Source organism: Mustela erminea, chromosome 1 (assembly GCF_009829155.1).
Source record: "Mustela erminea isolate mMusErm1 chromosome 1, mMusErm1.Pri, whole genome shotgun sequence".
Classification (NCBI taxonomy): Eukaryota; Metazoa; Chordata; class Mammalia; order Carnivora; family Mustelidae; genus Mustela; species Mustela erminea.
Window position 1 is genome coordinate 102,163,140 of NC_045614.1, and position 13,928 is coordinate 102,177,067.

The 13,928-nt window shown below is 39.0% G+C and overlaps 2 protein-coding genes across 6 annotated transcripts in view; one reads left to right on the top strand and one right to left on the bottom strand.

The window, feature by feature from the left end:
* IQCG (IQ motif containing G) overlaps positions 1-13,928 on the top strand; it is a 51,682-nt gene that overhangs the window by 20,954 nt on the left and 16,800 nt on the right. For all 5 annotated transcript variants that reach the window (XM_032336057.1, XM_032336073.1, XM_032336047.1 and 2 more), the window contains 2 exons: positions 1,666-1,794; positions 8,020-8,101. In XM_032336057.1, the coding sequence (XP_032191948.1) occupies positions 1,666-1,794; positions 8,020-8,101 (211 nt within the window). The remainder of the gene's footprint in view (positions 1-1,665; positions 1,795-8,019; positions 8,102-13,928) is intronic.
* The window catches only part of LRCH3 (leucine rich repeats and calponin homology domain containing 3), a 144,274-nt gene continuing 135,743 nt past the window's right edge, over positions 5,398-13,928 (bottom strand). Inside the window, exon 21 of the mRNA XM_032335959.1 lies at positions 5,398-5,543. Coding sequence (XP_032191850.1) covers positions 5,493-5,543 — 51 coding nt within the window. The 3' untranslated portion in view covers positions 5,398-5,492. The remainder of the gene's footprint in view (positions 5,544-13,928) is intronic.

Sequence of the window (13,928 nt, forward strand, 5' to 3'; positions counted from 1 at the left end):
ATGTCCTTTTCATTCTTTGTGGGATGGCTCATATCTTTTCAATTTTTTTTTTTTTACTTCAGTGTACTTAAATTTTTTCTTTTTTTTTTCTTTTTTATAAAAGACTTTATTTATTTATTTGACAGACAGAGATCACAAGTAGGCAGAGAGGCAAGCAGAGAGAGAGAGAGGGGAGGAAGCAGGCTCCCCGATGAGCAGAGAGCCCGATGTGGGGCTCGATCCCAGGACCCTGGGATCATGACCCGAGCCGAAGGCAGAGGCTTTAACCCACTGAGCCACCCAGGTGCCCCCTTAACTTTTTTCTTAATATAGTTATTGAATCTTTCTGTTTGAACTATTGTTAGTAAATTATTATGTATAATAGTGAGTGTAATTCTTTCTGACTCTATATGAAAACATTAAATAGCAGTTTTTAAAATTCTGTACCCACTAGAGTATTATAAAAAGTAATGGAGCTACCTGGGTGGCTCAGTTGGTTAAGCGTCTGCCTTTGGCTCTGGTCATGATCCCAAGGTCCTGGGATGGACCCCTGAGCTGGGCTGCCAGCTCAGTGGAGAGCCTGCTTCTCCCTCTCCCTGCGACTCTCCCTGCTTGTGCTCTCTTGCTCTGTCCCTCAAATAAATAAATAAAAACCTTTAAAAAATAAAAGAAAATGAAAAGTAACGGACTATGAGTCAGGACACCTGAATTATAGTTCTACCTTTTCTCAAATTAGTTATGTGACCTTGGGCAAGTCATTTAACCTTCCTGAGACTGAGTTTACTCATCTCTAAAATGTGAGTGTTTTATTAGCTCTTTTTTTTTTTTTTTTTTAAGATTTTATTTATGGGAGAGAGAGAAAGAGGGGAGGGGCAGAGAAAGAAGCAAACTGCCTGCTGAGCAGGGAGCCTGACACAGGGCTTAATCCCAGGACCTGAGCCAAAGGCAGGCACTTCACCGACTGAGCCACCCAGATGCCCCTATTAACTCTTTAAATTTTTTTAAAAAATGATTTAAATTTTGCAAAGTTACAAAATATTTTTAAAATGCAGAAAAATATAAAGAATGAAATAATGAATACTGAGGTACATAAACACCAAATCTTAACATTTTACCATAATTACTTTAGAGGTTTTTTGGTTTTGTTTTTAAGTAAAATATTTAAGATACAATTGGAGCATCTTCAATTTTATCTTCCCTCAAAGACAAACTCTCTTCTGAATTTGGTGTTTATTATTCTCTTACGTTCTCTTGTGACGCTTTTATTAGGTATGTATGGGTCTTATTTAAAAATACAGTTTTATATGTTTTTAAATATTATATACATAATATCATACTATATATCCAGGGTTTGTTAGTCCTTGGTATGTAAGGTTAAGGAAGTTCTCTTTTATTTTTAGTTTGCTAGGAGTTTTTGTTGTTTATTTTCAAATGAGTGGACATTGAATTTTGCCAAATGTCTTTTCTGCATCTATTGGGATGGCCATATGTTTTTTCTCCTTTGCTTTTGTTTATGTGTTGCATACTATTAGACTTTCTAATGCTAAACTATTCTTGCATTCCAGGAGCAATTCCAGCTTAGTCATGGTTTTTCATCCAGGGTCTTAACCTGTGTGACTTCTGTAGCCCTTTGTAAATGTAAGAAAATATACCTTATTAACTCATCCTTTTTGTGTCTCCTTACAGGCAATTTCTCAGCGATATAATTACAGATACCAGGCAGGAGTTGGAAGAGTCAGGCACTTTCACTAGTCTCAAGAAAGCCCTGGGCAAAGAGAGGGAAAACAAAATGCATTTCTATGATGTCATTGCCAGGTCTGAGTAATATTAGGTTTATTTGTTGTGTTGTATTTTTTTCTATAGATTTTTATTTATTTGAGAGGGAAAGTGAGCATGAGTTTGAGAGAGAGAGAATGAGAGAGCAAGCGAGCAAGAAAGAGAGCACGCACAAGTTGGGGGTGGGGCAGAGGGAGAAACAGATTCCTCCTTAGGCAGGGAGCCCAATGTGGGGTTCACTATCAGGACTCCAGGATTATGACCTTAGTTGAAGGCAGACCCAGGTGCCCCTGCTGTGTTGTATTTTAAAGTGCCATAAAACTTTTACCAGAAGTTCTTGATTTCTTTTTTTTTTTTTTTTTTTTTAAGATTTTATTTATTTATTTGTCAGAGAGAGATTACAAGTAGGCAGAGAGGCAGGCAGAGAGAGAGAGGAGGAAGCAGGCTCCCTGCTGAGCAGAGAGCCCAATGCGGGACTCGATCCCAGGACCCTGAGATCATGACCTGAGCCGAAGGCAGCGGCTTAACCCACTGAGCCACCCAGGCGCCCCAGAAGTTCTTGATTTCTAAAGCAAATCAAATTTGTGCCTTCCAGGGAAGATAAATAGAACTCAGAAATTTAGGTGCTAATCCTAGGTCTGCTGGGACAATAATTCAGATTTCTGGGCTCCAGTTATGTGTATCTACAGTATGTCAAGAATAGTCTTCCTACTGTACAGTAACCTTTCTTTTTTTTTTTTAAATGTTAATTCCAGTTACTTAACATACAGTGTAATATTAGTTTCAGGTGTACAATACGGTGATTCAGTACTTCTGTACAATACCCAGTGCTCATTATGACAATTGCACTCCTTATTCCCCATCATCTATTTAACCCATACCCACCCTCTGATTACCATCCGTTTGTTCTCTGTAGTTAAGAGTCTGTGTCCTAGTTTATCTCTCTTTTTTCTTTGCTTGCTTGTTTTATTAAATTCCACATATGAATGAAATCCTATGGTATCTGTCTTTCTCTGACTGATTTATTTTGCTTATTAGTTTGATACTCTCTAGCTCCATCCATGTTATTGCAAATGGCAAGATTTCATTCTTTTTTATGGCTGAATAATAGTCCATTGTATATATACCACATCTTCTAACCCCATTCTTCAATCAGTGTTCACTTGGGCTGCTTCCATATCTTGACTATTGTAAATAATGCTGCTATAAACAGCAGGTGGATGTATCCCTCTGAATTAGTGTTTTGTGTTCTTTGGGTAAAAACCTAGTAGTGCAATTGCTCGATCATACAGTAGTTCTATTTTTAACTTTTTGAGGAAACTCGATACTGTTTTCTATGGCTGCATCAGTTTGCATTCCCCCCAAGAGTGCAAGTAGTTCCTTTTTTCTCCACATCCTCAACCAACACCTATTGTTTCTTGTGTTGTTGATTTTAGCCATACTGACAGGTGTGAAGTGATACGTCATTATAGTTTTGAATTTCATTTCACTGATGGTAAGTAATGATGAAATTTGATGAACATCTTTTCAAGTGTCTGTTGGCCATCTGTATGTCTTTGGAGAAATGCCTGTTCATGTCTTCTGCTCATTTTTAGAAAAATATTTATTTTTAAATATTTTATATTTATATATAATATAATATTATAACAACATTATTTATAATGATATATAATATGTATTTTGTATATAATAATAATGTTATATTAAATATATAAATATTTTAAATAAATATCCGAGGACCCTGGGATCAGGACCTGAGCTGAAGGCAGACGCTTAACAGACTGAGCCACCCAGGCGTCCCTCTTCTGCCCATTTTTTAACTGGATTATTTTTTTGGGTGTTGAGTTTTATAAGTTCTTTGTTATGGGTATCAACCTTTTATCAGGTCATTTGCCAATATCTTCTCCCATTCTATAGATTGCCTTTTAGTTTTCTAGATTGTTTCCATCACTGTGAAGATTTTTTTTTTAATGCAGTCCCAATAGTTCATTTTTGTTTTTGTTTCCCTTGCCTCAGGAGACCTATCTAGAAAAAGGTGCCATATCAGTGTCAATGTCAGAGAAGTTACTGCCTATGCTTTCTTCTAGGATTTTTATGGTTTTAGGCCTTACATTTAGGTCTTTAATCCATTTTGAATTTATTTTTGTAGATGATATAAGAAAGTGATCCAGTTTCTTCCTTTTGCATGTTGCTGTCCAGTTTTCCCAGCATCTGTTAAAGAAACTATGTTTTTCCCATTGGGTATTTTTTCATGCTTTGTCAAAGACTGACCGTATATTTATGGATTTATTTCTGAGTTTTTTATGTGACATTAATCTTTCTGTCTGTTTTTGTGCCACAACCATCCTATTTTGATTATGACAGATTGTCATATAGTTGGAATCATATAGTACATAGCTTTCCTGGATTAGCTTCTTTCACTTAGTATTATGCGTTTAAGTTGCTTCCATGTCTTTTCATGCTTGACAGTTCATTTCTTTGTTAGCACGGAATAATATTTTATTGTCTGGATAAACCACAGTTTATCTATTCACATATTGTAGGACCACTTGGTTGTTTTCAAGTTTTGGCAATTGTTGAATAAAACTACTTTAAACATCTATGTACAGGTTTGTTTGTTTTTTTAAAGACTTTGTTAGAGAGAGAGAAAGAGAGTGGGGAGGAGAGGGGCAGAAGGAGAGAGAGAGAGAGAAACTCAAGCAGACTCCATCCTGACTATGGAGCGTAATGCGTGGCTCAATCTCATGACTCTGTGATCAGACCTGAGCCCAAACCAAGAGTCAGACACTTTAGCCACCTTCAGCATGCCACCCAGGCACCCCTCTATGTACAGGTTTTTGTGTGGATGTAAATTTTTAACTTATTTGAGGAAATACCAAGGAGCGTAATTGCCAAATTGTTATGGTAAGAGTATGTTTAGTTTTGTAAGAAGTTGCCAAACCAATTTTGCATTCCTGCCAACAATGAACGAGAGTTCCTGTTGCTCCACATTTTTGGCAGCATTTGGTGGTGTCAGTCTTTGGGATTTCTGCCATTCTATTCAGTGTATCGTGGTCTCATTGCTGTTTTATTTTGTTTTTATTATTTATTTATTTTTTTAAAAAAAAGATTTTATTTATTTATTTGACAGAGAGAAATTACAAGTAGATGGAGAGGCAGGCAGAGAGAGACAGAGGGAAGCAGGCTCCCCGCTGAGCAGAGAGCCCGATACGGGACTCGATCCCAGCACCCTGAGATCATGACCTGAGCCGAAGGCAGCGGCTCAACCCACTGAGCCACCCAGGCGCCCCTGTTTTTATTTTTAAAGCTTTTGTTCATTTATTTGACAGAGAGAGAGTGAGACAGGGGACACAGCAGGGGGAGAGGAAGAGCGAGAAGCAGGCTTCCCACTGAGCAGGGAGCCAGACGCGGGGTTTGATCCCAGAACCCTGGGATCACGACCTGAGCTGAAGGCAGACACTTAACGACTGAGCCATCCAGGAACCCCTATTTTTTTTTTTTAAAGCTTTTATTTATTTGCCAGACAGAGAACACAAGCAGGGGGAGAAGCAGGCTTCCTGCTGAGCAAGGAACCGAATCATGAGCTGAGTGGAAGGTAGACACTTAACCAACTGAGCTGCCCAGCTGTGCCTTCATTGCTGTTTTAATTGGGCATTGCTTTTGAATGGGAATAAAAAGTGATCTGACTGGCCTTTATCTCTTAATGTGCTGAAATTTCCATTCATTGTGATAATGAATCAAAGTGTAGTCGGATCCAGAGAGATGAGACATCTTTTGATTTGGCATATCTAAAAATGATAGGAAAAGACAGTTCACTAAAGGGGACATATGATAGGCCAATAAACATAAAAGAAATGTTTACCTTCAAATCAATAGTACATGGGGCACCTAGGTGGCTCAGCTGGTTAAGTGTCTGCCTTTGGCTCAAGTCACGATGGGAGGGTCCTGGGATTGAGCCCCACCTTGGGCGGGCTCCTTGCTCAGCAGGGAACCTGCTTCTCCCTCTGTTTGTGCTTTCTCTCTCTCTCTGACAAATAAATAAATAAAATCTTAAAAAAAAAAGTATACCATTTTTCATTTCTCACACTGGCCAGTTTTCTTCTTTTTTTTTTTTTTAAAGATTTTATTTATTTATTTGACAGAGAGAGATCACAGTAGACAGAGAGGCAGGCAGAGAGAGAGAGAGGGAAGCAGGCTCCCTGCTGAGCAGAGAGCCCGATGCGATGCGGGACTCGATCCCAGGACCCTGAGATCATGACCTGAGCCGAAGGCAGCGGCTTAACCCACTGAGCCACCCAGGCGCCCGAGTTTTCTTCTTTATGGCAAACAACACCAGTGGGAATATAGTTTTAGATGTAATCTAGTGGGTTTTTTCCATGCCCCTGGTATAGTTAGAGCATCATTTTTGGTTAAATTAATACTTAGTATTTTGATTATTACTATGTGTGAATAGTTCACAGATGAGATATACAGTATATAATTATTAAATTTCCTTTCTTGAACAGCTTTTTTTCTTCCTAGAGTTAGATCTTGCCAATTTTTTGTTTGTCTGTTCTGACACTTCTGTTCCAAATCCAGCACCCAGCTCTTCACCAGAGCCCTAGAACTCCTTAAGGATAGTCATACATATTAAGCCTTTCCCCCTTCCTTCCTTCTTCCTTCCTTCCTTTTTCTCCCCTTCCTCCCTTTCCTTCCCTCCCTTCCTTCCTCTTTCTTTCTTTCTTTTCTTTCCTTTTGAGACTTTGTTCTGTTCTTTTTCACTTATTTATGTAACTGAATTGACCCTAGGGTTCTGAATTTATTATGAGATAAATATTTTACATCTTTCTTACCTATTTCTTGATAATCTATAGATGGGAATTACATCATCTATAGTTTGGCAAGACAATCTCAATCTCAAGATTCTAGTTAAGTATATGCTTACTAAACATTCCTGAATGGCAGTACTTATCTAGGTGCTACTTAGTGGTAAGGTGTTTTGGTTGTTGCTATAGACAGAATGTTCTGTGTACCCCACTCCACCTCCAATTTATATGTTGAAATCCTAACCCTCAATGTGATGGTATTAGAAGGTGGGACCTTTAAGAAGTGATGAGGTCATGAAGGTGGAGGCCTCAGGAATGAGATTAATGCCCATATAAAAGATAACCCATTCCATCATGTAAAGATGCAAGTGAAAATGACCATCTGTGAGCCAGGAAGCATTTTCTTACCAGACACTGAATCTCATGGCACCCAAATCTTGGTCACAGCTTCCAAACTGTGAGAAATGAATTCTGTTACTTATATACTACCTAATCTGATATTTTTGTAATGGCAGCCTAAGCTAAGATAGTTTTTATTTTATTTTGTTTATTCTTTTTATTTTTTCTTTAAAGGTTTTATTTATTTATTTGACAGAGATCACAAGCAGGCAGAGAGGCAGGAGGAGAGAGAGGAAAGGAAGCAGGCTCCCCGCTGAGCAGAGAGCCCGATGTGGGGCTCGATCCCAGAACCCCGGGATCACGATCTGAGCCAAAGGCAGAGGCTATAACCCACTGAGCCACCCAGGCGCCCCTTGTTTTGTTTATTATTACATTATTTTATTTATTACATGGCTTCGTTATTTCGTTTTTCTTTAAAACTAGATAATGGCATTACTAGAGGTAAGCAGAATTCTGTTTCTGAGTACAAACAGAAACCTAAAGTAGTTACGTTCTCCTTCAGATAGCACTGAATTTGAATCCTGCCCTGCCATTTACTGCTTGTGTGCCCATGGCAAGTGTGTTAAGTCATGTGTTCTGAGAGCCACCAAGATGAGATTATTCATGCAAAGATTTTTATCAGGGGAAATACCCATGTGAGAGAAAAGGTGGAGGGAACCTTCGGACTCAATGCTGACCCGACCCCAAGTGGGAGAGAGAAGGTTAGGTGGAAGAGAATGTCTTGCCCTTCCTTTCCCCACTCCTGTTCCTCCTCTTCGCTTTTTCTCAGCAGCAGCTTTTTGAGATACAACCCATACACCAAAATCTCCCTTCTGGTTTACTAAAACAAATTGCAGTGATCTGTAAAGTATGACTAAAAGTGTGTTCCATGAACCAGCACCACTGGCAACATCTGAGAACTTGTTAGAAATGTGAATTCCAGGGCCTGGTCCTAGACCTACCGAATCAGAATCTCTGGGGGTAGAGCCCAGGAATCTGTTTTTTAACATTGGGGGTGAGCCTCGTGCACGCTGGAGTTTGAGAAACACCCCTCTAAACAAATCATTCTCACTTCTTCTAGGGAGGAAAAAGGAAAAAAACAGATAAGATCTCTTCAAAAACAGCTACTTAATGTCAAAAGAGAACGGCAAGCTGAAGTGCAGGTAAGAATCACCCATCCAACACCGGAAGTTACTGAGCCAAAACGGCCATGTAAGAAGCCATCTTTCTTAAGCAAAGAAAAACTACAAATGAGAAATGGTTGTTTCTCCTGGGATGCCTTTACTAAAGAGAGTAATGTATGAAGAGAGTAACTAGAGAGCTGTCTGGGATATGTAAGTAAGTCCCCAGTAGAACTCGGGGAGACCACAGCACTCGGGAATGCTCAGTTTGTTCTTATTTCTCCCACGGCACTCAGGCATACCACTGACCCCTTCCTACAGGAGACCTTATCTCAGGCGGTCTCCTGTATTCCAGCATCCCAGATGCGAGACTAGTCCCAGATGGGACATTAAGCACATTAGAAACCTCCTTATATATGATGGTTAGGTTTGATAATGTCATCTGTATTATACTTCAAGTACAGAGTGGATTTGATGGGCTTTTATGGTCATTAGGACCTAATCTGTTATTTCATTTACCTCTATAAGAAAATGCATCCCAAGTTTTAAGCAGTAACTTTAGAGAACAATGCTTGGGATACACAGTTAGAAATTAGTTCTACTACGATTTCTAAAACACTTAGCAGTTTAGAAAGTTATAAAATAGGGCTTAATGTCAGCTTTTGCCTAGCTATTTGGACAAGTTTATGCTTCAGATCAGGGAGTCTTCATTATTTCTTATATAGAAGTTAGAAGACTTTTTTTTTAACTCTTTTTTTTTTAAGATTTTATTTATTTATTTGACAGAGAGAGATCACAAGTAGGCAGAGAGGCAGGCAGAGAGAGTAAGAGGGAAGCAGGCTCCCCGCCAAGCAGAGAGCCCGATGCAGGACTCAATCCCAGGACCCTGAGATCATGACCTGAGCTAAAGGCAGCGGCTTAACCCACTGAGCCACCCAGGCACCCAAGAAGTTAGAAGACTTTTTTAAAAAAAGATTTTATTAAGACGGAGAGAGCATGAACAAGGAGAGCAGCAGAGGGAGACTTCCGCTGAGCAGAGAGCCGGATGCGGGGCTCGATCTCAGGACCCTGGGATCATGACCTAAGCCAAAGGCAGGCACTTAACCAACTGAGCCACCCAGGTGCCCCAGCCAGTATGTTTTCAGATAGTTTTAAAGTTCCATTTTGTTGCACTCTTCCTACTAGAATTCCAATGATCCCTATTTAGACTTTTTGATAGTGACCTTTAGGTCTCTCTGTTTCTTAAAAAAATTTTTCTCTTTGTTCATGTGATTGAATAATCTCTGTCTGTCTTCAATTTCACTGACTTTCCATCATCTCCATTCTACTATTAAGCCCTTCTAGTACTTTTCTTGTTTTAAAATTTAGAAAATTAGTTTTAGAATTTCCATTTAGTTCCTTTTTTATAGTTCTATTTCTCTGCTGAGGTTTCTTGTTTTTTATTTATTATGAGCATATTGCTCTTTATTGAGCTTTGTTTAAAATTCTTATCTATTGGGATGCCTGATTGGCTCAGTTGGTAGAGCCTACCAACAGGGTTGTGAGTTTAAGCCCCATGTTGGGTATAGGTATTACTTAAAAAGAAAATCTTAAAAAAAATCCTTGTCTGCTAGTTCCAACCTTTGGCATCTTAAGGTTAATCTCCCTTGAGAATGGTTCATGGTTTTCTTTTTCTTCAATATGGAGTCATTTTGGAATGTGTCCTGGACAGTGTGAATATTATGTTGTAGAGGCTCTGCATTCTGTTCTATCCCCCAAAGTGTACTGACATTTTTGTTTTAGTGGTCAGTTAACTCCATTAAATTAAAACTAAAAACTCTCACCGACATTGGGCAGTAGCTCACTTCAGTTCATTTCCTTTTCTCCTTGGCAGGGCTGCCTATGTTCTTCCTGGCACCATTGTGCCTCAGGAGTGAGCCAAAGATATGCACAGAATTTATAAAACAAATGTGAAGCTTTTTCTCTCCTTTTCAGCATTATTGAAAACTATTTGGCTCTAGTTGTCCAAAAATCTGTTTTCTGGTTCTTCAGTCTGAAAAGACTGCAATGAGGGTTCTCACTGCTTTACACAATCCACTGCTACCCTCCACTCTGTAGTGCTGACTATGGTCTAATCAAGGTCATGGAAAGTTGGAAACTCAGCACATGCTGTACCTCTCTTACAAGTGTCTCCTTCCAGATTCTGCCTGATTTTGTACACTCCAATGTTTTTATGTGATTGCCTTTTGTATTGAGCCCAGAGTTTATAGTTACTAGCTGTGTGAGGGTCATACTGGCAGGAACTTATTGGCAATAGTGAAAGTTAAACTTCTAAATATTCAGTAAGGAGACAGAACTTGGGATTTATAAGGAACTAGAAGAAGGCCAGTATATAGCTGCTGAAGTTTGAAGAGAAATGGAGAGGATAACATAGATGAACCTAGAATGGGAGATGGCAACAAATTATGGAGGGCCTTGTAAGCCATGCTTCTCTGGGGAAACACCATCAATGGGTGTCCTGTACATGGGGGAGGCTCATCATGTAAGACATCTGCCTTGTCCCTGGGGGTCAGGGTTTGGACCATGTTGAAGTTCTAGGTCTGTAATCTTTGTTGTTGTGTTTCTTAGGGCTATATCTAATCTGCTCCAGACCTGTGGCTTTAGGTTGACCAGGAGTTTCTTTAAGCAATTACCCTTACCTCATCCTGCTGCCTCTAGAACATACCATAAACCTTTCCAGTGCTGGAGCTGCCACTAAGGTATTTAGCATTGAGGAGATATTCTCAAAACAGAATGCCACAGAGGATTTATTTTTCTCCTGGGCCTAGGGTTTCTCATTTCCCTTAAATTTATATATTTAGGTAAATATATAAAAATATATAATTGTATATAATTTATAACATATATATTATATAGTATTTATTTACAATTATATGTAAATACATATATGTACATATATATATTACATATATATACACATTCCTTCAAGGAGATTATATATATATCAGTGCTTGGGATACACTGTAGGCAGTTAGAAATTAGTTCTATTAGGATTTCTAACACACTTAGCAGTTTACAAAGTTATATATATACGTGTGTGTGTGTGTGTGTATATATGTACATATATAAGCAATTATATATGTACATATATAATTATATATATGCACATATATGATTATATAATTATATATATTATATATGTACATATATACATATATGTACATATATATACACACATATATATACCACACACGTGTATATATATATAACATTGTAAACTTGTAAACTATATATAACTTTGTAAACTGCTAAGTATGTTAGAAATCCTAATAGAACTAATTTCTAACTGCCTACAGTGTATCCCAAGCACTGATATATATATAATCTCCTTGAAGGAGATATATATATCTTCAAGGAGAAGGTTGGATGATAAAGAAGAGTCCTCACTTACTTCATCTTTGCCCTGATTATTGAGGTTAAATGAGGTAACAGTGAAGGATATGAACCCATTCCAACTCATTTTGACTGGTTACAGAAGGGGCCAAAGGGCACAAAGCTGGATGCCCTGTAACCCTAAAGTTTCTTGGATCCAGATTCACATGAATGTCTAGACTGGGTGGCCCTATGCCAATGGTAGCACCACTAATTCCTCAGCTTTTGGTTCTTTATTCAGCAGTCACATTGCCATCCATGGTCACTGACTATACTTTGGAAAGCTCAGTGCTATGCAGAAGCTTTGCATAATTTTTTTTTTTTTTAAGATTTATTTATTTGAGAGAGAGAGTACATGCTCTTGGGATGAGGGCAGGGGCAGAGGGAGAGAGAGAATCTCAAGCAGACTCTCTGCTGAGTGCAGAGCCTGACTCTGGGGCTCAATCTCACGACCCTGAGATCATGACCTGAGCTGAAATCAAGAGTCAGACGCTTAACCAACTGAGCCACCCAGGCGCCCCTGCTTCTTATTTTAAAACAGGCCTGAACTACTCCATCCTCCAAACCATACTTTGGTTTTTCTCTGGCCACACTAGTACTAACTTTTGCATGTTACCCAGTTCTTTTCTTCACTTAGCCTCTCAGCTTTTTGTACTCTTTGATGACACTAATTTCCTTTTTGGGGGGACTGGATATAGAGTTGAGTACCTAAGACAACAGGTTGAGCTGACTCTGATGAACTTTAGGCTCCAAAATGGGTTAAGGAAGTAGATGAAGATATAGAAGGCACGTTTGCTAATTTGCAAGCAACTCAAAGCCGGTATATGATAAGCAATAGATATCAGAATTCAAAAGCCTTTTATTAGAGCCTGAACTGACTCCAAGAGGAGGCAAAAGTGAAATGAAAGGTCTCATTTTGTTTAGAAGACTCCTGTAAATTGAGAATTGTGAAGACCTAACTTGTCTTCAATAGTTTCATTAGAGGCTTAGCCAGGTTTTAACATGAATCCCTGAGATTAGGGTCTTATCACTTTTGTGGTAGTAACAGCATTTTTTTTTTTTTAAAAAGATTTTATTTATTTACCTAATAGATCACAAGTAGGCAGAGAGGCAGGCAGAGCGGGGAGGGTGGGGGGAGCCGGCACCCCGCCGAGCAGAGAGCCTGATGCAGGGCTCTACCCCAGGACCCTGAGATCATGACCTGAGCCAAAGGCAGAGGCTTAAACTACTGAGCCACCCAGGCACCCAGTAGCAGCATTTTTAAAAGCTGTCTGCCTTCCCATCATCTGTAGACTTCGCAGAGTCTCCCTTTTATAGTGCTGCTTCTACTGGATTGTCCTCTGAAGCCTGACAATCATGATCAGTCTTGTGAAAAACATCTGAAGGGCTTCCTCTTTGTTTTGATTACTGCATTTTGTGGCACTCTATTGTGTTTATACAACGGAAAAAAATACTTCCTTGTCCTCTGTTGTAGTTAGACATGTATAATATTGTGTATAGTATAAGGCATTACATTTAAAAGAGTTTACTCAGCGGAGATCCGTCAAGACAGTGAGGTGTACGGAAACTTTATCACAAAAGGGAAGAGGAAATTGGTACAATTGGAAAGGAAATTGTTCAAATGGAAATGAAGGAATGGGTGGAATTGGATGGAGCCTGAAACTTTAGAAATCTGGATCTGTTTCATCTGCATCTTAGAATGGGGGACTGTGGGGTGACTAGGTGGCTCAGTGGGTTAAGCCGCTGCCTTCGGCTCAGGTCATGATCTCGGGGCCCTGGGATCGAGTCCCGCATCGGGCTCTCTGCTCAGCGGGGAGCCTGCTTCCTCCTCTCTCTCTCCCTGCCTGCCTCTCTGCTTACTTGTGATCTCTCTCTGTCAAATAAATAAATAAAATCTTTAAAAAAAAAAAAAAGAATGGGGGACTGTGTAGCTCAGATTTTATTCAGAGAGTATTCTAGAAGCTGCCACTGTTAGTCATAGACAACTACAGATGTTAACTTAATACGGAACTGTATTTTTTCTGTGGCTTTTGCCACTTAAATAGACCACATTCCCATTTTCCTTTTTCCCTCCAACCAAACCCTCATCTCTGCTTTGTGTTCAATTATGAAAACAGACACCACCATTAAAATCCTTTGGCTCAAACTTTTGTGGCAGCTGTTGGAGCCTTATTAACTATAATTGGTTGGCTGCTCGTTTCCATTACTAAATTGTGCTCCTCTGAATTCAAATAACGAGTACAGATCTGAAGACATTTTGGTGATTTGTAAGTCAGGTTTGGTCTGCGTGATCTCTCTCTGTCAAATAATAAATTAAATAAATAAATAAATAAATAAATAAATAAAATCTTAAAAAAAAATGCTGTTGCTATGGGGACGCCTGGGCAGCTCAGTCGGGAAATTGTAGACCAATGTTTTAAGATCTTATTAGGTTACATAACGTAATATCATTTTCTTG